This window comes from Anarhichas minor, unplaced genomic scaffold, assembly GCF_050575085.1.
Source record: "Anarhichas minor isolate MPS153535 unplaced genomic scaffold, ASM5057508v1 ptg000003l, whole genome shotgun sequence".
NCBI classification, from domain to species: domain Eukaryota; kingdom Metazoa; phylum Chordata; class Actinopteri; order Perciformes; family Anarhichadidae; genus Anarhichas; species Anarhichas minor.
The window spans coordinates 18,101,065-18,128,824 of record NW_027466449.1 but is presented as its reverse complement, the minus strand read 5'-3'; the positions used below and the strand labels follow the sequence as shown (position 1 = coordinate 18,128,824).

The window sequence follows — 27,760 nt, the reverse complement described above, 5'->3', positions numbered from 1 at the left end:
TGCAATCGAAGAGGCACTATCTTTATCGAACTAAAGTGTGAAATAAAGTATAAGAATGTTTGCAGTGGCATTATACTGCAGATTAAATTCATCAATTGCGTCACAGACTCTGTTGGGTCAAGTTGTTTGGTGTTACACCATTATCCCTTCTTCACTCGTCTTTGAGCTTTATTCATGCTTTTATAGGGCTTCATTACTTTGTGGAACTTTATATCATTCGATTGTTAGCCTTGTAATTATCTGGGTTTTTATTGCGTATTTCTGGACATACAATAAATGGACGGAGGGTACATAGTTATTATCGTTCATTCATAAATAAACATATACAAAATGTGGCTAAGCATCCAAGAATAATAAATCTACAGGTGAGCTGCTGCATACAATTCCCCTTACAGTTATCAATAAAGTTGTATTGAATTGAATTCAATGCATTGTCACCCTGGAGCGCTTTCGATTTTATTTCTTTTAATCTACCATGTAACGTGTTGTCACTGACCCCTAATGGTGGGTTTTGGAACTTCCACGGAGCAATGCGGCAGAAAAACAAACAGAAAGCAGAAACACATTTCTTTCTTTTTTTTTAAACACTTGTAAAACAGAAGTTTACAAAAGAAAACCTGTAAATAGCACCAAGATGACGAACAGTACCAGACAAGCGGCCACACGGAGGATGTCAACTTGTCAGTAGAAACCCGTAGCAGCGTATTAGTCCCATATCATCCACTATGTTTAATCATTTCTCTAATACAAACAGTTTAACATCATAACAATGCAGTCACTTCATATAAGTTAAAAAAAAGGTAAAATGTGGAATAAAATCTCACGGGGAAATATTGTCCAGCTATGCAACCATAGGTGTGTCTTTGTATTCTGTGTCTTCCTCTCCTCACCTCACTAAACTAAGTACTCAGGACACCTGGAGGGGGGGGGGGGGGGGGGGGGGGGGGGGGGGGCTGATGGGAAATGACTTTCGCCGGTTCAGTTAATTTGCATCTGTGCAGATGGGATTTGAAAGAGAGAGGAGAGAGAGAGAGAGGAGAGAAGCAGAGGAAGTCACTTGAGCCCTAATGAGAAGCACACATAAAGTCTCTTTATTGCAAATAAAATCTGTAGCTCAAGATGCTACTGGTCTCATTTTTGGTTGCCGCAGTCTTTGACCTCCCCTTTCAGCTCGGCCAGCTGCTCCGAATGCGCGGCCAGGGTGCCGTTCACCTCGGACAGATAGGAGTCCGAGTGTCTCTCGAGCTCCGCCCTGATCCGCTCCAGGTGCTCCGCCAGCTCCCCCAGGCTGCCGCACTGGCCCTCCACGCTGCTCACCCGGCTGTCGACGTCCTTCACCTCCCTCTGCACCTCTATGGCCGTGCTCCGGCAGCCCTGCAGCTCCCCGGCCAGCCGCCTCTTCAGGGCCGCCAGCTCCCCCTTCAGCTGGGCCAGCCGCCGCTCCCCGGCCCCCAGGAGGGAGGCCTGGTGGCCCACCAGCTTGGTGATCCCGTGCACCTGGTTGACTATCTGGTGCTCCCTCTGCTCCCAGGAGGCGTTGGCGTGGCCCACCTCGCTCGCGATGAATCTGATGGAGTCCTTCAGGCCCTTCAGGGTGCGGTTCACGGTGTTGATGTTGACCTTCAGCAGGGTGATCTCTCCCAGGACGGCACCCTCCGTGTCCTCCTGGGCGATGTGGAAGAGCAGGTTCTGCAGGGTGCTGTTGAGGCGGTCTAGCTGGTTGGAATGTGAGTCCAGGCGGTCCGTCATCTTCTTCCCCATCCCCTCGCATTCCTCCTCCACTTCGGCGACGCCGACGCTCCCCGCTGGCGGGGTGGACGGCGAGCAAGAGGAGGTGCACAGGAGCTCCAGGTCTATTAGCTGTTTCTGAATGCCGTCCAGGTCTCCCTCCACCCTCCTCCTCACGGACTCGATCTCCGTCTCCAGCGCCGGGACCACCTGACCCTCCAGGAGCGCCGGAGCGGTGGCGTTGCTCAGCTCCTCCACGGCCACGAACACCCTCTCTTCCAGGGTCTTCAGCTTGTCCTCCAGCAGGGTCTTGAAGCCGTCCAGACCGCCAGGGAGCCCCGGCGCTCCGTCGGGTCCGCCCTCCGTGGTGTTGAGGCGGCCCTCGATGTCCACCAGGCGGGTCTCGATCAGCGTCTCCACGTGGATGCTCTGGTCGGTGAGGGCGGTCTGGAGCTGCCGCTGAGATTCTGTCAGACCTTTGACGGACTCCTCCAGCCGCAGCACGCGCTGGGACAGACTGTTCACCTGCAATCAAGAGAGAGTGGTATCAATCTTCTCATCTAACGGTTTGTGATTTGCGGTCTTAAATCTATGATAGCGGATATTGAGAGAAATAGATGCTCCTTTCAGAAGTTCACTGTTTTCACGTAAAAACTGTGACTTCTCATTCGTGACTTCAAGGAGAAGCTTGTTTTGCGTCCGTTTGTCGCAGAGCAAAGGAGCGATGATAGTCTTTTAAACAACGGCGGTTAGAGTGGTGATTCAATATAATAAATATTCATAGAAACTGCGCCCTGCTGACACTTTTCCGCCAGATAAAGACGCCATGTGGACTGAAGCACTAACTCTCAGCAAGAGAGGAAATAAGCACACGGCCCTAGATGTCAAACTAGTCCTCTAAACCTCCCGTCTACACTTGAGTCTCGTCTCAAGAGTTTTCCTTTCATGGAAACCCCACGAGTAAATTTACTTCAGGACTTGACAGATTGCTTTACTCTATATGCCGTACCTGTCCACAGCAGCTCTCAGTGAGAGTCAGACCCTGGATCTGAGCCTGCAGAGAGCCCAGCTCCTCCCGGATTCCGGTCTCTCGTCCATCCAGAGACTGCTGCATCTGCTCCCGGCCGTCCATGTGCTCCCTGTGGCACTGGTTCTGCACCTCCCCGATCTTCTCGTCGCATTGGCTCTCCAGGCCGGTCAGGCGGCGCTCGAAACCGTCCAGGATCTCGGCCCGCACGCCGGCCAGCTTGGCGTCCAGGATCTCTTCCACGTGGACCGTGGAGCCGGGGTGTTGGACGGGCCGGCCCAAAGCTTCGTCCAGCAGCCTCTTCAGCTGGCCGTCGTGACCCAGGACCATCCCCTACAGGTGAGAAGGAGAGGAAGGTAGCCTTTAATTAAGGAAGGGGAGCTGAGGCCTGATCAATCAAACGGATACTCGATATTGTATCGATACACAAACGCCAAGTATCGATCTTTTATTATATAAACTATTAACATTGCATAGAGGGATGTTGGGATTTAGCTTCCTTTGGTGATTCCCATCTCTACTCTGTACGAGCACACTGGTACCTGAATCTCCTCCAACATGTGAGTTTTGGCTCGCAGCTCATCCTTCACTTCCGTCACCCGTCCTGCCAAGTCTCCAAATCCAGTGAAGGTTTCTCCTCCTTCCAGTCCATCAGGAGCCCCATCTGGGATCACCCCGAATCCCACCGTGGAGTCGTGCACGCGGGGAACGTTCGGTAGCAGCGACACCAGGATTTTGTTGGTGTCTTCCCGCAGAGACGTGCGCAGACGCTCCTCGAGGCCAACCACCACCCCGTTGAGGGTGTCCAGGCCCTGGGTGAGGCGACGCAGGTCCTCCTCCATGCGGTCCAAGCGCTCACCGGTCACTCCCGAAACCCCAAATTTGTTTCCTGTATTTCAGAACAGAAAATTATTGTTTTACAGAGAGGTCAGAGCTTCACAGTGAATTGGTTGGTGCGTGTTCTCACCATAGTTTGGTCTTCCATTCCCAGCAGGCAGCTGTCCTGTGGGGATTTGTCCGGGGAAGGGTTTGCCGGGCTCCAGCTGACCTCCTCCGGGCCTCTGGTCCACGGGGGGTCGGGGGCCGTAGGGGAAGCCCTTCATCCCCGGGCGATGGGGCACACCCCCGCCTTGGAAAGGTGGCATCATGACATCGGGCAGCGACGTGGGTCCATCATAGCAGTTCTCTCCAGAGTAACCGGGACAACATCTCCACTCCAGCTCAGTCACCGACTTATAACCCACCTTGTACTTTGGCTTGTAGAACGTCCTGTACCTGCAGGAGACATGACGGGAGACACGTTTACTATCAGAGGTTAAGAGTATGTTACCACCGTCATGCCCGCTGTTATATGTTCCCAAAAGTCAACTGGAACAGCAAGCTAGTCTTAGTTGTGAGCATGAAGGGGGGTCGAGCTGGCGCTGCAGGTCTGCATTTATTTTACGTGTGAAGGTTTTGAGACCAGTTTCAAGCTCTTTTATTATCAAACGCACAATGATTACGAAATACAAAGCAATGAAGATCTCAGGCTCCCTTAAAAAAATGATCATTAAATACGTATATAATACAAAAAATGAAAATCTCATAATGTAAGAAAAAGTCAAATAAGACAAAAATTTTTTAAATAAGTTTAAATATTGGGATAAAATACATAAAATATGAAATAAAGAAGGCTAATATTTGTGGTCAACAGTATTTAAAATGGATGAATTGAATGTAAAGAAGAATGTAGTAATGTATGTACCTAATAATAAGTTATATATACACATTATATACATTACAAATGTAGTGGTTTTAATGTGTCCCTGAGTCTGGTGGTTCAGGACTGGATGCTGAAAATAAGACTCAGATTATCCCGACAGTTTTAAAAGCAAAAAGGGAAGAAATGAACGTGATTTTAATCTGTGTGAACCGAACTCTAAACTAGCACTAGTGAAGAGTGAACCACACTGCACACATCACACGTTCTATCAGAAGCGTTGAAGAGCACAGAGGGCCGAGGACGGGAGGAGCAGAGCGAGAGATGAAGGGATGAAGTTGTTCTCTGTGGGATTAAATGAGGATTAGAGCAAGATTAGGATATTAAGACAAAGTTTAGTGTAAATGACGTGTATCAAAGGATTGAACCGGGGTCAGCACCCGACTTCACTGTTATCCTGTCAAGATACACACACACACACACACACACACACACACACACACAAAAACATCTGTTTTTTTCATTTAAAAAAAGGCTTCTGAGAGGCATATTCAAATCTGTAATAGATGAGTTAAGTACAAGTATTACTTCAGACCTCAGTTTTGAATCAAGATACTTTAAATGATACAATTATTTTATAATTTCATAAAAGGCAGGAGGGCAGGTAAGAAACCAAGAGATGAGAGGAGCTCTTCAGCATTTTTAAATGTGCAGAGGATGAGATGGTGAAGCCGGCATCTTTTGAGCTAACTTACTACTATTTGTTTTTGTCTAAATTGAATCAACACCATTGTGTGATGTGATGTTGCCTCTCTGTAGAGGACCTCGACCACAGCGCACCGTGTGAACACTAGAGAGCAGCATCGACACAGATTAGACTCTACAGTGTTCCTCCTGAAGCAACTATTTAAAGCTCAAACTGAAAACACTCAACAAAAAAAGGTTTCAGGTTGTGGAACTTCAAAGCCATTTACTTGAGAAAACCTACATGACAACGGGACACTTCTGACCCCAGATGCACTTGGTGGTGTACTCGGCCTTCACGTAGGTGGACACTCCGTCCTGCATGGTGCACGAGATGTTCTTCTGGACCACGAAGGCGCAGTGGTTTCTGTGGGGACGAAAGAGGAACATTAGAGTTAAAACAAGCACCGATGCATCAACAATACAACACTGTAAAATGAAGAATTTGTCATTTCTTCTCTCTATAATCAAAAGAAATAGTTTCTCAAATGACAGTTTATCATATTTAGTAATACTTCCTGCAGCCGATATATCTCCGAAACAATCAAGAAGATAAATGTGTGTTTTTGATTTTGGGATGAACTGTCCCTTTAAATCTTTTGCTGCTCCTCCAGCTGGGTGATGATGAGATTACATCGTCCTGACAAATATGTAATTCAAATATGAAGCGTTCTTGAGCTCCGTCTGTACTGTGAACGGGTTTGATTATTCTGTCTCTCCTCTATTCTCTTGTATAGCGGGGCTTTGTTTTTGTTGTAGTGCATTTTTAATTTTAGTTAATATGCCCAATTTAAAGATACACAAACATAAAGAAATAATATCACAGAGCAGGAAGAGACAGAAAACACACCAAAATAATGTTAGAATGTCACAATATTATAGAGAACACATATTAATATTCATAACACATGACTACGTAATATTGATGACAAAGTACCTAAACAAGATTTAGGATATATAATAATAATAACACAAATAATAACATACAGTAGTTTAACTGCCTTTATTGCTGCTTTTACTTTATTTTTGTTATAATAAGCCTTATATTAATACTTAATATATAATAAGTAACACTGATTTTATATAATAATGAATAAACACTTATATCTAATGTAGCAATACAGCTTTAATAATATTTATTTCAAATTGCAGTTTTGGTTTGCAACCAGATGTTACAAGCTCTGAAGGGTTATTCGTGGAGGAGCTTTCCTGTATATTGCATTATGGATAACTTAAAAGTGTGATTTAAGTGTTTAATATAAATGGTTCCTTCTGGCATTAATCAGAATAATGAAAGAGCTTCACTCGGACGGAATGTTTCCTTCCAGGCCAAAAAATAACAGTTCAAGAACTGGTTTCTTTTGGACGAGCTCGTTGAGTTGAAATCATATTAAGAAACAAGAAACAAGAAACATCGCTGACACAGTTTTCTGGACCTTGGCGGTGTTTCACACACACCTCACTGTAACTACTTGGAACAGTTGTTGCATCGTGCTGGAGCTGGACCTTCTCTCTTCTTCTCTCTCTCCATTGCCAGCGCAGCTACAGCAACAGCTCAATGTTCCTCATGTGCAGCACAGGAAGCGATGATCTGATCTGCGCTCATCAGACTCGCATGTGAAGCATTTCTCACATTCAGCAGGGAGCATTCAGCAACACATGCGGCACTTAATGTGGCTCCACAGCTGTTTCAGGACAAATAGAAGAGTCTGGAGGAGCAGGGAGGGACTCTGGAGAGGGAGGGGGGGGGGGGGGGTCTACATGCCAAGTTAACGGGTTCAGAGGGCTAACAGGCCGCCTGTCAGAATCTGTGAGAAACCGCTGCACCGCTGCTGCTTCGTACAAACCGCTGACTGTGCTGACAGCGTTTGTGTGTGTGTGTCACTCTCCCCGTGTTGACATATGTTAATAGCGGTGAAAGGGGGTAAATGGGGGGGGGGGGGGCAGGAGTCAGAATGACAGAGCTCCCTTTCATACCAGCCTGACAACCTGCTGCCAGGTCGTGCTCTGTAAGGAAGTGGTGGTTAAGACCTGAACTGATGTGGTGTGATGGGACTTCTTAAACTCTCACACCAGGAATTTTAACTTGCTGCTGCAGATGATTTCTGGTTGGGAAGAGTGGTTTTTTATGTGTAGCTTCGGCTCGTTCACATCGTGCATGTTCGGAATGGACCGGTCCCTTGGCCTCCTACATATGGACCCTTTTTACAGCTAAGGTCATGATGACGTCACGGTGTTAGCTGGAGGCCAAAGCAAAGGAAAAGACTGGAGGCTGAACACGAATCACCTCAGAGTAGTGGACGAAAGTTACACGTCCAGAACGTCATCTTACTGCGATGTTGGCTGCCAGAATCAATGCAGACATTTGAGAAGATGAACTGTGATTCGAGGCTCGAGCGAGCTACAACGTCGCTGGAGCTTCTGCTAAACCTCAAAGCTGCTGTGCCGCTTAATTATTGGAGAACTGGAGCACTGTTACAACGCTGCTAACAATTAGCTTTTTTAAATTGTTTGCCACCACCACCACCACCAAGACCAGGCTCTTTTCTTTTACGATCCCTGAGGTGGGTAACCGAACACTGATCGCTCCCTCTGCTGCTCACAGAATACACACAGAGCCTCTGGCACCAAAGTAACTGATTCATTTATTTAACATGTGAAAAAACACATTTGCACAAGCTCACATTCACGTGGTGATGGTTGCAGAGACAATACTGTCATCCAGAGAATATCATCACTTAAGTGAGCGGGTTTGAGTATTAAATTGTAAAAAGAATCTGCAACACAAAGTTTTACGACTTAGTTTTTCGTGCATGTGAGAGTTTAGGAAATAGCTTTCATACAAGGATTTATGACGTGATGGAGAGCAGGTCTGTGTTTACAGTACAGGAAGTGTGCGCTTCTCACATTACACATCAGTGGAGTGGAAAGTGACCATGTTCACCGATTTCTTCTTTGTCAGGTGCACATCTGGGGGGGAGCCAATGACCTTAAGACTCACTCACAATGCCCGACAAGTGCATGAATCCAGATGTACGTCGGGTGAAAATGAAAAATAAAAAAGGTTCTCTTGGTTTCTGTGTCTGCTCTTTGCCTGTTTTCACAAATCTGTCAATGTCATTTGGGTCCGTGAGTGATATTTGATCCTCGGGGTCTCACAGACAGAGAAGGTTTCTGGCATCTGTGAGAATCAAACAGATAAATCCCGTCTCCGCTGCGCCGCGGTGTCGGCTGCAGGTCACCTTCTCTGCTGTGTAAAAACAGCTCTTTACAGGACGAATGTTGAGTTTCAACTTGAGAGACAGTGATAGTGTGAGCCGACACCCTCTCTCTCACACACACACGTGCACATATTAAAACACATGCAACGGAGCTCTTGGTGCTTTTTTATCTTCCATCCACAGGGACCACACAGCTCTGTGGGATGATTGCACGAGATTTATCCACAGAAATACGAACCCTGTGGTGTGCAAGTGGTCGGCGTTGCAGGTTAGGCGATAACTTTGTTTTGTCTGTGTGTGTGTGTGTGTGTGTGTGTGTGTCTGTGTGTAAGCATAACTCCGGACACTTCGGGGAGTAAAAAAATAGGATGAGAAATCCTGATCCAGCATGATGTGAGATCAGAGGAAGAGGACGGAGAGGAGGAGAGAGAGAGAGGAGCGCCGGTGCTATTCTCACACCTCCTCCCTCAGCCTGTGTGGCACGAGGAGACGAGGTTTTATAGAGTATAAATACTTTGTGATGTTCCTTTTAGCTCTCGTTGGTGACAGACGGGAGCGGTTGGCCACACAGGACGACCCAGCGGGGGCCAGACAGTAAAAGTCACTTCAACTTCATTTACGACGTACATTTAAAAAGCAACTAGCAACGGGCAACGCACCAGACAACTGCAATTTTTAAGATGAGCAGAACTGAAAAGAGTTGTCATTACACTCTGTTTCCATCCTCAGTCTGACGTCACCTCCGCTCTAATCGAGGGTGAAGGGATTTGTTTTCTGACAGGTGATTGGTCGTCATTACAACATAGTTGGTGCCGGTGTTTTTCAGAGTGGAAGCGGAGCGTGTTTTTAAAAACAAGAAAGCATGAACATGACTATCCTGCGATGTCGGGCCGATATAAACTATTATTCATCAGCTAGAACGCCAAAGAGAGGCCACGGAGTGAATGGTTCAGAGATGTCGGGGCGATTCTCTCATGTAGACCCGGTATCTCTTCTGGGAGGATTTGTGTAAATGTATTAGATTAATTTAATTAGACAGTTATTTTGGAGAAAGCCAAGGACAAGAAGGAAAAAGAGGTCCAAGATAATCAGTTGATATTGTTTGGGGTTTTTTGGTTGTGTTTTGTTTGTTTGTTCTTATTTTATGTTCTCTGTTTTGTTATTTCCACATGCTTTGTATATGCAAGACCTAAAACATATGGTGTAATCCCAAGGTTTTCCCTTCGCAGCACAGTTTCACATCTTCTAGCTCTCTGCAGGGAGGCCTTCCTCTCCTCCTCCCAGGCTTGGACTTCACCGTCTTCATCACGCTGTTTTCGGACGGTCTCTCGTAGGTCATCTATTTCAGAGGGAAGGTGATCTATTTGGCTACAGATGACAATGCTGGACTGCAGAGCCCTGAAGCTCCGCCCCCTGCTGCTGCATAGAGCGCTGCGTGTCTAGATGCATAATTGCACGGTGATATTGTAGAGCTTGTTCTGTTGAACTGGTCAAAGACTTAACAGCTGAACTATTCCTTAGCAAAGGCCTGATGAGCCTTTAAATTAAAGAAAAGCATCGGGTCAGAAGTCCTGAGTGAACTACAAAAGATATACTGGGAGAGGTGTAAGAAGTCGGCAACATGCGTAATAAATCCTAAAAAGAGTTATGGCCTTTGCACACAGGAGGCGTGAGGAATAGAACACATGAAAATGTGAAATACTCGCCTGGTGCTCTGTGCTAAATGCTAATGTCAACATGCTAACATGCTCACAATGACGTCGTTAAAATGCCGACGGTACATGTGTGTTAGCATGCTAATATTCGCTAATCATTGCTAAACGCAGCTGAGGCTGATGGGAATTTTGTTAGTTTTGCGGATATCTGGCAATAAACCAAAGTGTTGGAAACATGTACACTTTGACCAGATGATGGTGCTCAATGAAATATCAGGGATCACCATTTTGTTTTTCCAGAGGGGGACATTAATGTGTGTCGCAAATGTGTTATGACAATCCGTCCAAATGTTGGTCGGGTGGTGGACCAAAAAACAACAACCGACACTGTCGTCCGTAGAGAGACGTGTCTATCACGGCTAAAAGTAGGCTTTCTTTGACTGAACTTACCAACTTCATCTATCTAATGCGATTATATTCCACTGGTCTGGTCTGCCTTAAAGAATGCCCAAAACTGACAAAAACGTTTTCTTCAGCCAAAACATGCTTATTGGCTTCCTGCTTGCTCAACTTATGTTAATTGTATTTCAGATATTTCTGACGATATTTCACATATTTCTTGTGTGTTGAATGAAACTTTGAATTCCACTGTAAACAGCAAGAAAACACCCAAACCCTAACAAATAAAAAGCCTCCAGTTGATCCACACCCTCACTGAACCACCCAACCCCAACCGACTGAACGCTGATTTAAATTCCTCAGCGTATTGAACTCTGCGGTGAACCTCCCACCTGACCTCCGTCCTCCCCAATCAATATCAAAACAGCCTTCCCCTCCTGAAGGAAAGCCACAGTTAACGTGTTTCTCTCGCTTCATTTCCACTCTCTCTCCTGACACTTTTTTTTGAACACCAACAATATAGTCTTTTTTTCTGTCGGTGGAGCGCGTCATATTGTGACTGCTAGTCTGGTCCCACTGTAAATATTTCCCGTATAGCATAACAGTTCTTAAATCGCTTCACAGCCTCCCACGAGGCTCAAATTATTGCTGCTAGACCTCCACCCTCTGCTGGGCTCAAAATAACTCACCTTTTAATCCCCCTCCCCCTTTTCAAATAACCTTTCTTCTCCAACGGCAGGTAATCTCTGTTTATCTAAGCGCACCAGTCCTGCTTCTGTTTCCAATATTGTCTTTTTTTCTCCTCTTTCGATTCTTCACCCCCCCCCCGACATCTCCTCCATTGCTTTAACGCCGCCGCACTAGAAGGCCCCACCTTCCTCATTACTGACCGCTCTCTCACCTGCGGGGGTTCCTGACCGTTTGAACCCGGGCCACTGCTGCTGCTGCCTCTGACAGATTTATGACCGGAGCGGAGCCGGAGAGAAAATAGGACCTTTAACAGCCGTGTCTATGGGGCCAACAGCTCCTCCTCCGGGGCCCATCTCTTTCCATATATATGCTTTTAATGAAAACTGTTCCTGGCCAACTGGCAGGTCTTGAAGGCCCCGTGGTGCAGGGTTGACTGACGTTGCCCTTGTGGCCGCTGATTAGGGTTTTAAAGGAAAGACGTGATACTTCCAGCTCTAGAAACCAAAAGGGGATCGCTCTGACATTCATAGTCAGCTCCATGCCAGTTGTGGTTATTACAGCTTAAAGGCAGGCCATTACTTTTACATGTGCTTGAATCTATGCGATCAGCCTCTAATCCGCACCACAACGATAAAACCATGTACATACGTTCACAACTTCTCGATAGTTCCTATCCGTAATGGAGCGTTTAAGTTGTTGAAATAAGTCTCTTTGTTGGACAGTCTTATGTTCTTTGTGTTGTTTTGTTCTATTTTTCTCTTGGAGTGCAGTAAGAGGCTCAAACACCGGCAGTGAAAAAACACACAAATATCTTATCCGCAGGCATTTCCCAAAGCACATAATCTTCTTTGAGTAAGAATAGTTTTCTGTGTTCTTGAAATAAAATGGTTTTCAAACGGAATTGTTGGATTTGTCGGGGGTCACTGCACCGAATGTGCTTGGCAATACAAATGAATAGGAATGTATTGTACAGAAGTCGGCTCCTGGATAAACCAAAGCAACACTTTCTCTAAAGATTGGCCCCTATGTAATATTTTAAAAGAGTCAAAGTAAAACCGGAAGAAGGAAAACCTCGTTGAAAATCCCATTGACATTCTTGAAATTGACAAACACCATTTCCCCTTAAGACCAAAGAGTTTCCATGTTAAACCTGAGGGCTTGACAATAGAGGTCATGGGGCCGTGGCTCTACTTTGGGCTCCCTCCGGATGTCTGAGCTCCCGAAACTTCTTTTCTTAAGGTGAGCCAAGTCACCGCAACGGAGATAACTCATTTCAATCACTTCCATCAGCGATCTCATTCTTTCGGGTTCTACCTGAAGCTCATGACCGTAGGTGAGGGTTGGAACGTAGATCGACTGGTAAATCAAAAGCTTCGCCTTCCAGCTCTTCACCTCAACGGTCTGGTACAGCGATACGCTGCACCAAACCAACTGCTGATCTCAATGTCAACTCCAACATACCTCTTTGGTTGCCCCAAGTGAGGCAGTTCACACATGTGAAACAAGGATTTGAAGGAATGGTTCGACATTTTAGGAAATACGCTCATGTGCTTTCTTGAGCGCTTGATGAGAAGACTCTCATGTCCGTACGTTAGCTGAATATGAGGCTAGAGCTAGCAAGTGATTAGCTCAAGCAATAGAAATTGGAGTAGAAAGGACATTCTTCAAGTCAACGTTGCAGAATGGTCAGAGCTGCGGCCATTTTTATGTGTACCGTTGATATAGCGGCCATTGTAGGGGGTTAACTTCCATATAAACTCAAGCCAAATATTGGCAAGTCTCGGACTCACTGAGGTGAAGATTTGCCGTAACGACTAAAACAATCAGTGGAGTAACGTTACGAAGCATAGAGAGCCGGAGTAAATGAGTAAACTTTAACAACTCAATGCTTCATCCACACTCTCTTGTCACGGCGTAGGAAAACACACAGCTATCAACAGATGAGTGACAACTTTGTTTGGCTAATTTTCTGTCCCCAGTGTAGCATTAAAGCATGGTGGAATTAGCAAGCTAGCTAGGTAGCTAACTAACAGACAGCTGGCTAGTTGCCTTGCTTGCTACTTCCAGTATGCTTTAATGCTACACTGAACAGCGGGCTGTGTGTGTTGTCACAATAACAACTAACGCCAATCGTTTGTGGTTGACAAGGTTGCCTCACAGCAAGAAGGTCCCCAGTCTGGTCAGGGCCTTTCTGTGTGGAGTTTGCATGTTCTTGCTGTGTTCGCGAGGGGAAATTTCCATACCTGACTGGGTTTGAGGCCCAGGTAAAAATATTCTATTGAATCCTCACACAGCCTCTCTTGAAACTCTAAAAGACCCTTTTCTTTCACAAGTGCAGTCTATCCCTGATGTGTTCAGGAACCTGTAGCGCACAATTTCCCACCTCAAGACCTCGTAACATTTCAGGGAAACACCGCCAGTATGGCTGTGCAAATGAAATCGGTAACTTTGCAGGGACAAGAAGCACGTAAAAGGTTACCGTGAACGCTTTTCACGTGGAGCGAGCAAACCGATCGAAACATTCCGCTGATGACGTCTTTGAATCTGTGACTTGTTCTTTAGGGTGAAACATTTACACCAACGCTTTTGCAGGTGATTTGAAGTGTCTCGCAAACTTTCTTGACCCCGGAACTACATGTGAAAAGAGGCTTAATATTGTGTAGAGAGGTCAGTGAAAGCAGCAAGTCGGATGAGTATGTGTTGGGGAGGATCTTGGGAGTTTACTGGCCATCCTCTGTGACCCCTTAGCAGGAGACCGGCTCAGTTCTTGTCCAACCCCTGGACACTCAACACAAACTTACACCAGTAACCCATGACCTCCAACCTCTAACCAACTCACTGACCTTTTCCCCCTTGATCTCCGTCGCATACATCACTGAAAAGCCCCAGGATATGTCGCTAATCTGATCAGTGAAGGCATGTGGCATCTGCTGGGATCCCTAATTGATTTATACAAAGCTCGTTTCCAAGCGATGGGTATGTGTCTCTTGGATTATGTTTCACCTGTTGTTGTGCATTTTGTGGTACGGTGGTTCTTTTAAAGGCAGCACGGAGAAAGGTGCTTGTTCTTTCCTTTGTGATCTGTATAATTACGATATGAATCAAATATCGGGACTGAAAATGTCAGATTGGTGTTTCCATAAAATAAAGACGAAATATCAAAAACGTCAACATTAAGAAATGTTTAAACTGTAATTTCTTAAAATGAATATTTGCCACTTTGCCGAAGCCTTTGACTGAAAAACTCACTCCAGAAACTCTGCACTGAGCCACCAAGGCACAGTTTTCATGGCCCATAGAGGCTTAATTCAACATAAAAAAAGTCCAACAGCTGAGAATTTTTAGATATCTCTCTAGAAAAAACAGCCGTTTTTGACTCTGCGGTCAGTTAGAAACAAGAGTTTGTATTTACAAGCTGTAAACGCGCAGGAGTGTAATCCTTCACACATATATGGACACACACACACACACAAGCTATGGCACCTGTGTTATTTTTAGGTCTCTTTTCTTTTCCACTGACCAGTCAGGCAGACAACAACTGAGCTCATATATCTGTAGCGGTGGTCTGACACCGACACGTCCCCGGGGCCAACTGTGTCCAAGGTGGGTCAGCAACTCTTGTACAAACACTATAGTTGGACAGACACACACACACACACACACACACACACACACACACACACACACACACACACACACACACACACACACACACACACACACACACACACACACACACACACACACACACACACACACACACACACACACACACACACACACACACGTGCGAGAACACATCACCAGCTGACCAGCTGTCATTACCGATCAGCTGGTTCTGTAAAGAACGATCCAGAACGTCTGGTTGATCTGTACATTTTGGAGGTTCAGGCTTTGGAAATGTATTGAGTGAATATAAATAAACCTCTTTGGTGTCACGGTCAACAAACGAAAATGGATGCACCATAAAGACACGTACAGGAAGGTTTCAAATGTCAGATATGAAGAACATATAAGACGCATTATAGAAGGTAAAGAGAGATAAGAGGTGTTTTCTGGCTCATTAGAAGAGCTGGGATATTAAATATAAGATGACTGGAAATAAAGGCAAGGAGAAGGATGGATATATATATAAATATATACAGTATATTAGGTGGCAAAGTAAAGCTTTGTTTATCCCCGCACTTGGCACCGTAGCACGAGCCTCTGCAGAAGGCGTTTATGGTCAACACGCTGTTCGCTGTTCCAGAGGGCGTACAAACAAAAATGAACTGTGAAGGACCAAGAAGACAACCAGTGTAACCGGCAAACCGCTATTAAACCAAACTCCTCACTGCCGGGGAGGGATTGTAATTACCTCTAAACTCATACCTCATATTCATGGACTATTGCCTTTGTACAAGTCCTGCAAGAAAGAAGTCAAGTATTAAAAGCATCATAAAGAAACAAAGGTTTAACATGCTGTAGACAATTTGATTTGGCTGCTAAATATTTACTCAAATGTAGATTTTTAAAACCTCACGCTGGCTTCACTGCATAAACCGAGCTTAAACAGGTGGCGATGGACGAGTGGGGGATGCTGAAGAGCCCGTTGCCCTGGAGGCTGTGGGGTACAGGCGGAGCAGGGTCCTGTGGCAGTTAGGGTGAAGCAGCAGGTAGCTGGGGGAGCTGTCCAAAGACATAACCGCTCCCGGGGGAAGCCGAGCAAAAGAGAGACGGGAAAAGGGAGGACAAAAAAACAAAAGGAGCCCCGTAGAAGAAAACATCAGCAGGCTCTGTTTCATCTCTTTGTGGCTTCCAGATTGTTGATCACATCTGCTGATGTGGTTTGATGACAGCAGTCACTGATCAGAGATCACTGATGAGACACTACAGGTGAATAAGAGAACTTTTAAAAAGGGTTTTAACAAGGGGATAGTAGATATTCCTTTATATCGCTCCATAAATCACAAAATACTGTCAACAGCCATTAGGAAAATCCATTTTCTCCATGTTTTTATTATTAAATGTTGTATAAATGAGTCTCTGGATGATAAGTGAACAAACCCCTCAGTGTGAACCTTCAGCACACAGAGCACAAAGAGTGAAGTTTGGTGAATGTAAGAGCTGCTGAAGTGGAGATTTATCATCAGAGTCTGAGAACAAACTCATTGAGAGGAAACGTCCTTTAAAGAGACGTTTAGTTACATTACAGACATTTAGAGACTCTACAGGTGAACACATGAACTCATAGATATCACCATGAAACTTCACCACTTCATCACTCACATTAAGAGGATTATTTAATGTATTACAAGTTTTCTGAAATGCTATATTTAAATATGCAAATTAGGCGTTATGTAAAGGTAACTTTTGGTGAATTTAGTAGAAATCTACAGACGTAAACAGACAAAGTAGTGAAATAAACACCTGAATGTGTGTTTAAGATGTTTTCTTCTACTCTGAAAGAAGACGTGTTTTGGAAGTAAAAAAGCCCCCAAAAACCAAGCTTGAGATCTGTTGTGTTATTGCTGAAGTATTGATCAGATATTAGTTGTACTGCTCCCCGACTGTCAGCAAGCACCGAGCTGTACTGGACGTCTCTCCTCTAATTAAGCCCTCCTCCCTATACCACACACACACGCACGCACGCACGCACGCACGCACACACACACCAGCAGCAGCACCAGCAGTGTGGGATCAATACTCTTGTGTCCCCCCCCCCCCCATATTAAGTCCATAATGACGCCCTTGTCTTCACATGTCATTGTTGCTCTATAATGTTTATTTCTAGCCACAGATGTTTTTAGGTGTGAACCACAGAGACGTTGTGATGAACAGAGAGTCGATTCAGGGATCTGTTACCGAGCCGATGCCCCCAACCCAAACCATATTTATGGTGACATGTGTTTCTCTTGTGTGTGTGTGTGTGAGCGTGTGTGGGGGGGGGGGGGGGGGGGGGGTACAGTATGAGGTGAGTCCCACTACTTGCGCGAGCGCCGCTCCAGCTACTATGCATGCCTTTTTTAAATTCAATACCCTGCAGCGTGAGATGGGGAATAAAAAAAAAATGTGCCCAAAAATAAAGAAAGAAATACAGAAAGCACGGAGCACTTACTTGTGTCGGGTCATGGGCTTGTTGGGTGACTGGTGCGGGTTGAGTCCAGCCCTGTACAGGTTGTATCTGTTCCCATAGAAAGGGTTGGCATGTCCGCCGTACAAAGTTCCTTTCCCGTCCGCCACAGACAGCAGGAGGAGGAGGAGCAGCGGAGCGGACACGTCACAACACCTGGTCCTCATGTTTGGTTTCTCTTCTTCTCTTAGGTCTTTAAATTAATTCCTTGCGAATTTGCAACTGGTAGTCGAGAAGAAAAATAAAAGAAGCGATAGTTTCCTCAGAGTGTCGGAAGTTGGAGTTTCTCTCCCCCCCCCCCCCAAAACCGGCTCACGCGCGGTCTCGTCCTCCTCACGAGACATGGAGCCCGAACAGCTGGAGCAGCAGCATCAGCAGCATCTCGCCGCGGTGTGAGCGCATCGGACGGAGCGGAGAAATAATAACGAGGGAGGCTGGAGAGGGGAGGGGAGAGGAAAGGAAGGAAAGGAGGGGGGGGGGGGGGGAGGGGCAAGGAAACAACACAAAGGTGTGCTGGAGGAGGAGGAGGAGGAGGAGGAGGAGGGGGGGGGGGGGGGGGGGGGGGGGGTGAAGAGAAAGAGGAGAGGAGGAGGGTTAAGAGCTCCGTATACTATACATGCAGGACCTGGGCCTCCAAGTTCTCTGTGCACTCTCTGCATGAGTGAGGGTGTGTGTGTGTGTGTGTGTGTGTGTGTTGCCTCTGAAGAGGCAGGCAGACGGACGGCCCCGCATTTGCATATCCCACCCCGACCACAAGGGGAGGACCGACTACTCATATGATTCTGGGGGGGGGGGGGACACACACACACACACACACACACACACACACACACACACACACACACACACACACACACACACACACACACACACACACACACACACACACACACACACACACACACACACACACACACACACACACAGTTTCCTGCTCTGTTCTCCAACAATATACGTTTTTTTTGTCTCTTTAATCCCTTGATGTTTTTATTTTTAAACAACAAAAGTCAGGAAATCAACATACACATTTGGTCAAAATAAACAAACATTTTCTTGGAATGCTGACTCAGTATAAACACATATAACCTTGACAAAAACAGAAAAAGAAAAAATAATAATGACATGTATATATATATATATATACACAAATATATATACAGTATATATAAAATTCTCATTTATTTCTCCTCTTCATCTGCTCTGGGAGCAGCTGCACATCAGAGCGCGTGCTCCGGTGTGCGGTGCCATGTGCGTAGCCGCGGCCCGGCTGAGACGCTCCAGATCTGGACACAATGGACCTCCTCCTAGCCTCACCGCGGTCACTCATTAAAAATCCCAGCCCCGGCTTTGGTCGCGATCCACACCCAGACCCCCTGCTCACGTCTTGTAGCTCCCATGAAGCTCTTGAATTCATGCTCAACTGCCTCTTGTGTCCTTCAGGAGGTTTGCCCCGGGAAATTAATTCAGTTTCTATAGTAAGATATTGTCAGTGTCTGATGGGTGTCGAAATGAATGTTTGTTGAGGCCTAAAAATATGTCCAACCTTTTCTCAAAAACAAGCCTCCAAGAATTCCATACGAAGAATATCAGCTCACACTGTCATGAATCTACATAGTGTGAGAACGTTCTCACCATTTATTGTGGGAGAGAAAAGATTGTTGTTGAGGGCTTTTAAAAAAAATTTAAGAAAGATTTTGTTTAAAAGTTTATTTGAGAAGAAAGAGGCGTGGCCTCTTTGAGTGAGAAGTGGGTATCTGCTAGCTCTCTGCGTCAACCGTGCTGCCTCAGCTCCACAAGGTTCCGCCTCTTTGCCCAATCAAACCGCTTCATAAACTTATGGATGACGTCAAGGAGACTAATATTTTATAGAGTCTATGGGTGCAGCACTGCTCCCTCCAGTATTGACTCCACACGTTTTCTTTGCGGATAGAGAGTTAGCAAGACGGTTGAAAATGGTAAAGCGATGCAAAAAGGATGTAAAGAACGTCCACACATTGGTTGATGGATCGACCATCTCCATGCCGGTTTGAGCATTTGAAATCTTGCAGTTGTAAATTCTGATACGGCCAAGACACCAAAATGAACTACTGGCTGGATCACAATTTCATGTGTTAAGAGGACAATGGCTAAATGGGAAACCCAACTACGACTTCTAGACTGAGTGTGGCCGATTTAAAAAAGCTACCCAGAGAAGGAAGACTTGAAAGGCAGAAGCAGGTGTTTGAAAAAGGTCCTCTTTGTTTGCGCGATTGGTTTGCGGTGTCCTTCACACCTGCATGAGGACCGAGCACCGTTTACCCGCTTTGTTTACTCTTCATTTACAGATCAGTGTGAAAGAAAAACACAAGTTGTGCAGAGTTTTCCAAACACGTATATTTCAGACCAAGTGCTCAAACAGCCATGGAGCTGGTAGATGTAGATATTTATTTTGGTTATGGTTCGTGACATCCTTATTCTATGGTATACACACTACAGTGTGGAACAGTTAATGCTTTGTTTATGATGCACAGATTGAAAGATCTACGGTGCGTGAAGCTGCTGAAGTGATAAGCCTCCTGCTGAAGATGCATCCCGGCGCTCCAGAAACTGTCACAAAAGCCGGGAGACAGTGAAAATGAAACTATTTCTAACTCTAAGTCTATTCTGGCAGACAGCTCTGCATTGACATATCATTGTTTTCATAGAAGTGACTGGGACAATATTGAGCAGATGTCTGTCCAAACCAAGACATATATCTGCAAATCTCTAAACGTTAGTTTATGATAATTTTCAGCATTAAATAGAATCACAAGGGCCTCAAAGAACAGCCAGTCCAAATAAAACATGAAGGGTTCAACATTTATGGAATAGTCGCTGTAAGAGAAAAATCTAATTTTCTGTTTGAATTATTAGTAAGTGAGCCAAAACCGTTTGTGTTGGCTCACGAGTCTGGTTTTCGCTCCATTTGTCGTCTTCTTCCTGTTTTTCATTTCCTCGTGTTTCATGTAGAATAGATGGTCACTCTGCCAATATTGGACTTTATGTCTTTTGTGCTACATCTGCGAGTAGTTTCAGGTAAATATCCTTATCTGCGCCTGACTGACTCCACACTGTGAAATCTGAGATGAAATTCATGCAACTTTTTTTATTTATTTATTAATCTTTTAAGTCTAAAGCCTCTTGAGCATTGGCTACTATTATACTTTGGCCTTAATACTGAATGAATGAATCCATTTTAGCGTAAACGGACACCACTCAATCAGTTTCATTACCCTGACCTCTCCGTGAACCATCCCCATCCTCTCCAGGAGTTTTACAGGACACACTATTATCAGATTTAGACACATGGGGGCTCAGACATACAGACGGGGAGGCTGAGAAAATGGACGGATTCCAGTTTGGTGACATCAGCTACTTAGCACTGAGAAGGACACTTGATCCTTTCTTACTGTACTGACCTGGGAAACGACCCAATCTTCATAAAATAAATGACAACAATCGGCAAATAGCCGTCATTTATTCCTTCGCTGCTACTCCTGTCAGAGCTACAGTGGAGCCCATACTGTCACTAACTGCACTACCTTAACGAATATTATCAGATCAAACAGGGTTTACAATATGTGTTTGAAGGATAGATTCAGGATGTCGAACTGATTCATCAGTGAAAACAAGTTAAAAAGATAAAGATAGAAGCTAAAGCTACAGATCACAGAGTGAAAGTGAACCAACACATCACCTGGAGTTCCAGACAGAAGACCATGAAACTAAGGAGCAACACCTAAAAAAACAAGAAATTATTGTGCAAATTAAGCCACTCGGTGTGTTGATTCCTTGGTGGTATGACCCTCCATCCCGTCCACTATAAAAAGCTGCTCGTTAACATGCAACACCAGCAGTAAAATCAGGCCTCCATCTACAGCAGTTCAAGATGGACGGTGATAAATCACCCACTCGCTCCGTTCCGCGAGGATTAAAGACCCACTGGTGGCTTTTTTTAAACAAGAGAGAGAAGAAGTATTCTGTTTTGGCCCGAGGAAGGTGAGATTTCAAGAAGAACGGATAAGGCACATGTCGAATTTGATTTCTAATTAAACTGCAGACTTAAACTTGTTTTGTAAGCTGTAAGCTACATGACTTGGCTGTACTGTGATGAAACACATCAATGCTGGTGTTAATTAAGATATTTGTTTTTTATAAAAATCGTCATTTCATGGTTCAAAATTGGTTAAAAACACCATCTACTGTTTTAAAACGTTCAAGGTCAGTTCTGAGATCGAGTCGACCGTTTGGGAATAATCTACGTCACGAAATAATAAAAGAAATAAAACGACTCCTCCGGTTTCAAAAAGAAGTCAGATTCTATAGAAGTCTATGAGAAAATGACTCTACTTCTCTCTTGATTTATTACCTCAGTAAACATTGTAAACATGGGTTTATGGTCTCAATCTCTAGTTTCAAGTCTTCTTCGATACAGCATGATGTTCATTTAGTACATTATGGTCCATTTAGAGTCAAACAGACCATAAAGCAGGGGATGCTTTAGGGCGGGGCTACACAGTGATTGACAGGGTGCTGCCGCTACCAGATACGTTTACTGTGTCTCTACATCACTGCGCCGCATTCTAAATACGGTAACCTCCATTCATTGGCTGCAAAAAAAACAACATGGTGATGGCCGTAATCCAAGATGGCGAACGGCGAAATCGCCGAACTTGAGGCTTTAAAACGTCAGTCACCCATTTGTTAGTAGACTATATCAGACTTGGGGCTGAAGTTACACTTTAAAGGCCCTGCAAACATATTTTCTCAATCAGCTTCTGACTGTGAGTGACTGATGGGACCCGACACAAGAGTTATTTCACATATAAGATTTCTGTACTTTTTTTATTTTCTTTACGCTCTTCTCCCTGGTTTGATGTGGGCGGAGCTCGGTTGGAAAAAGGGTGATGTTTTTTGAACATTACACCAAAGAGACCACTCAATCCACCATTGTGAAGTGATCCATAACAGACCCTCAAATAAGGGGGACAAACAGGATTTTCACAGGGGTCAAAAGGGGCCCTCCTGTGATGGAAACAGCTACTTTTTTCCACAGTGGGACCAGGAGGATATGAACTCATAAAGATGTAGGTGTGGGAATGGAATGGCCTTTTCAGAGTGTACACTTCAATTCACAATAGTCACTTTTTCCTCTTCTCTTTGCTAGCACACAAGTCCCGAAGCACTTCTCGGTGTCGTTGTCGCTCCATGTCAGGTATGCCGGTGTTTACCGTCCGTCCGGGTCTGTTCAAATAAGTGTAAAAAGGGGGTGAATGGGTTACAGAGAGCCATGTGTGTTTGAGACAGAGAGGCACCTCATTGAGTCTGTGGTGGCTGCAGCATCTCGGCTGTGAGAATGTGACAACTGCTGCTAAAACAGAGTCCCAGTGTTTGCTGTGAGATGATCTGTAAACTTCCTGGAGGTTTTATTGGGGAGAGATGAGAAAGCTGTTATCTGTGGCCCTTTGTTTGAACACTTGATTTTTAGTTTCTGACACTAGATAGGAAACAAGATATCGATGCGCTTTCTCTGCTTTTTGTTGATTTACCATTCTTGCACAATTTCTTTGCACCAATATCACCAGAGAAGAATATCAATAGATGATAATTCTGCACTTTTAATACATCCAATGCTGCTGTTTGCATTGTGAGACACCGGTCATTGGCTGTGTACATAGATATAGAATAGGAGTAGAACAGACATTGAACTGTTGACCCCAGTCATTTGACAAAATAAATAAGTGATTATTCTTGGTTGTTATGGTGAGAACAGACGTTAGTGGGGCCGTAAAGTGTTGTCGCAACTGGCTGGCTAGTTAGCTTGTCCTCCTTTGTAGCGGCAGGGAGTGAGGCGGAGGGATCGTTAGACCGAGCGCCACCGCTGGACACCAGCCCGCTGTTTTTCTGTCACAAGTGTAGCATTAAAGCATGGTGGCATTAGCAAGCTAGCTAACTAAACAGCCGTCCGCTATTAAACTAGCTAGCATGCTGATTCCACCATGCTTTAATGCTACACTGGTTACAGGAAATGAGCCGAACTCATTTGTCACTCTTCTGGAGATAGCATTGTGCTTACCTACGCTGTGACAAGCGTGTGCTTTAATGCTACACTGGGTACAGAAAATTAGCTGACAAAGTTCTCATTTATCTGTTGATAGCAATGTGTTTTCCTACGCTGTGACAAGAGAGTGTGGATGAACCATTAAGTTGTTGAATTTTACTCTTTTACTCTGGCTCTCTATGCTTCGTAACATTACTACTCCACTGCTCGTTATAGTCGTTACTACAAAATCTCACTTAAGTGAATCTGTGTCTTGCCGGAAGTCGGTTTAGTGCATACCGAAGTTAGCTAGCAACAACGGCCGCAATGGCAAGGGTACATATAAAAATGTCCGCCGCTTTGACCATCCTGCTACATTGATTTGAATGGGAGTGTCCGTTCTTCTCCTATTCTATTTCTATGGATGTATATCATATAGTATCAGCTGGCCAATGAATATTGCTCTCCCACAGATTTGACGGTGAGCAAAGCAATGCTCCATTTCTGCTCCTTTCCGGCTGTTGCATCTTCCTTTGTGCACTTATTTGCAAATGGCATTCATTGAATATGAATTTGCAGTGGTGGCCTTTTCCAGTACCAGTAGCTACATTTCAGAGGGAGAAAATTCAAGTTGAGGGAGCTGCTGCTGAGCCAGAAGTCCGGGACATTTTTCATTCCTGGTCCGTCCCTGGTAGTAGCTGAGGTCATTTTTCTTCTGGATTTTGTTTGACAGGTGCCTTATGATGCATTGTGTTACTTTCATGTTGCTGAAGTAGTGAAATATGAATGCTAATATTTATACTTGTGAGCTGAATAGATATGTATTGCATATTGGGAATGTTAGCAATTAGCAATATAAACATGACCATTGTCTTGCACACAGCTCATTCTCATAGTTATTTTATTGTAATGTTATCTTTAGGGGAAGGATTTTTAGGGGGAAATGATAGCTCGTCTTTCTTCACTAGTCGGAGGGGCCCAGTAGCAGAACAGTCCACACAGCAGCTGGTGCTCGGCCCACAGCCAGAGGAGATTGGCTTGGTGGATAGTGATGAGGTCAGAGAGTCCAAATATCAGATGTTCATACAGTAAATGTATTGAGTTTGCTCATTCAAGTCTTTTATTTTTACTTTTTACAAATATCCCAAATATCCCTCATGCCATCCTTCTTCTTTTTTATGAGTTGAGAACATCTGACAACTTGAATGAGTCTGTTATATCTCTTCCAACTCTAAAAATATAACACATTTGAAGAGATTGGCAACTGGATTGGTGCTCATACACATGTGGCATTGTGCACACAGCCCAGATTTCGCTAATTTAGAAGCTCTGCAAAGAATGTCAGCTCACTGCGAACAGTCGGTTTCGTTATGAAATTACATTTAGCATATCAGATGTATTTCTCTGGTGGCCCTCCCGAGAAAAGTTGTTTTAAAATACATCCCGTGATCATTCCTCTGTCTTAATCTCTACATCAACTGACATGAAGTACAGTTGGTTTACAGGTTAAACAGTATCACCATGTACTGGCATAGTTTATCAAACGGGGCTTTTAAATGAGCGCATTAATGTCAGTATTCTCAAACTGAGCCCTGCGACAGCACCGGCGGTACAGAGATCTATATGATTTATGGGTCAGTCATATGAAGTATGAGCTCAAATATGCCAGCAAGCTCTGCCAAATGTGGTTGCAAGAAAGAATTTAAACAAAAAGCGCAAAATTACACTGGATTCGTAATCAATGCTGGCACTCTGCATGCACCAACATACACACGCACACGCAGGCTTCATTCTACCTCCTGTGGGTACGATGGTCTGCATCCAGTCCACATCTGGTTTACATCATAGCCAGACCACCACCACCCAACACAGATCTATCATGACACACACCCACACACACACACCCCCACCCACACACACACACACATCTCCATCTCACTCATTCTTAATCCCTCATCATGCACGGCTCTTCCAGAGTGAACGAACAGAAGCACAATGTTGTTCTTCATCCTCCAGCAAGCGAGCTGACTTCACATTAATCCTCAGCGCTCAGACACCGTTGCATACAGCCTCTCGCCCTGCCGCTGGAATACGTCAGCATATAGACACACATGGTAAGTGTGTCTGCATGTGACCGTGCATGCAAACAGTTAGTACTTTAATTGCCGGCTTTGTGTTTTATTGTAAAATGCTGCAGAGCCGGGGGCGGTCTGCAGAAAATATGAGGTGTGTTGAGATGAACACGCACTCACAATGAGACCCTTGTTTCCCTCAGCAATGTGTTCTCAGTTGCAAAGCAATTAAAGACTAGTTTACTGGGCAGGACTGCTCTTTTCCCTGCCGGTGACGCAACCCCTCCAGGTTTGCCCAGCTGAAGAAGGCTGAGTGACGGGCGTGCACACACACACACACACACACACATACACACACACACCAAACACATGCACATGGACTCATGCGTGTACGTGCACAAACAGGCGCACATCATTTAAGCTTAGCCAGAATTGCCAGAAGGTAAACAGTGTGCGTTAATTGCAGCACAAGGCATGCAGTGTGTGAGGCTGCATGAGGCTCTTACTTCTCCTCACAATGACGATACATCTCGATGAGTGACGGGAACTTTACTCCACATAGATTTACTGAATACAGACCCCAGTCTTAACCTCTCATTTATGCAGCAGCATACATAAAGACAAGGGGGGAGTTGTTCGTGTCAGTGATGTCAACTTCCACCTGTTCAGGTTTTTTCAAAGATAAAAGAAAAAAGGTAGTCGAAAAAGGATCGCCCTCACCCACTGCTCCCCCCTCTCCAATGTTTCTTGAATAAACTCATTGTTCATATTTTTCGCTTTACTACTCTGCCCTGTGAGATAAAAACTACGACATTGTATAAAGGACATTGTAGGTAAAAAGATAATAATTCGCAAGGGGAGGAGGGGTAATATTCAGAGAAATAACTCAGAATATCCGAGATTAAAGTCGTCTTCTCAACGGTTGCTTTCTAGTGTTACAAGCCTTCATGTGGTCAAAGATAAAAGTAGTTTGTTTTTACTTTCCTTCAATGGTATTAGTATTTATTAATGTTCATAAAAGAACACAGAAAGAAGATTAAAGAAAACGTGTGCATGTATCTTTCATGATCCTCGCCTTGTTTCATAATAACGCGACTTTTAGGAGCAATGAAATTCAGACAGCTGGTGTTACCACGGCTTTGCGCTCCACTATTTTTCATCTTTTGCTCATAAATTAACGGCTTTATAATCTAGCAAATTTGTGATTTTTTTTTCCTCAAAGAATGTGCCACTTTAACCTCTGGTGATGTACAACTTTCATCTTGGATATTCAGAGGGGTCTTTCTGAATATTACCCCCTCCCCCGGCTCCGTAGTTCTTATTTTATTTTTTTCCTACAATGGCCCTAATACGTCGTCGTAGAAAACAGTTCTAGCGTTTACCTTTTTTCATATAGTAATAATACAGAAAAGTGTTCCCTAAATGAATGATTGCTCATGATTAAACTCCGCTGTAAATATTAAAGCTTTTTGCTGCTCTTCTTAATGTGCTGATGGAGGGATTCAGGGGTACAATCTCAGCAGAACATGAATTAATCTGTTACCGGTGATCATTTTTTTGATCCCTACGCTTAAACAAGAAAAGGTTAAGCAGCGCTCACGGTTACAACAAAAGCAAATCTTTGGGTGTATAGCGGGGCTAAATATTATTGGTTCTCAGTGGCCCAGTATCCGCGGCTCAGACTGGTATGTTCTGCACAGGTTGTGTGTTTTTGTTTCCTCCCAGAGAATCGACCACACCAGGCCGATGTGTCTTATGATAGCACTGCAGGGTGTGTGAACGGCCATAACCTTCTCCATGTGCGTAAGACGTGGTCTGTACCTTTTGTTTCTCTTTTTTCTTTTCACTCTCTCTGTAAACTCTCCAGAAGCAAAATAGACACACATGAGGAGGAGAGATTATTGTTGTTTGGAGAGACTTGGAGCAGGGTTCTACAGTATTTGGTCCACTCGTGGTCAGCGGGTTCAGGATCTTTTGATGTGGCTTAAGTGGGTGAAGAGGTGTCGGTCATAAGTATTTTCTTAGTATGGTACTACGAAGTAGCGCATACGGTCAGAACCGTTCCTTCATATCACTTAAGATTGGGTTATCACACTGAATAGAAAATATATCACTGTAATAAATAGGCTTTAGTTATGTTCTTCTTATCAGTGGTAGAGTTCGGAGCTCACATAGCCTTGTGCTCGTGTGTTTGTTCTCTTTCCTGTGGCTTGTGGTGAAAACAACAGGAATGAGCCAATCACTCTCACAACTTAGTGTGAAGAAATGTGTGTTTGTGTGCACGCCCTCATTTGTGCAAATTGAAGTGTGTGTGTGTGTGTTTTTTCCCCACACACCGGGGGGGGGGGGGGGGTT

The 27,760-nt window shown here is 44.7% G+C and overlaps 1 protein-coding gene across 1 annotated transcript; it reads right to left on the bottom strand.

Annotated features, from left to right (window-relative positions):
* Positions 1-1,131: 1,131 nt before the first annotated feature.
* On the bottom strand, positions 1,132-17,442 carry emilin3b (elastin microfibril interfacer 3b). Its single transcript, XM_076090405.1, has 6 exons — positions 17,261-17,442; positions 5,443-5,565; positions 3,723-4,030; positions 3,298-3,644; positions 2,738-3,088; positions 1,132-2,253 (listed from the first exon to the last, which is right to left on the bottom strand). The coding sequence occupies exons 1-6, from the start codon at positions 17,440-17,442 to the stop codon at positions 1,132-1,134; spliced, it is 2,433 nt and encodes an 810-aa protein (XP_075946520.1).
* Between the last annotated feature and the right edge of the window lie 10,318 nt (positions 17,443-27,760).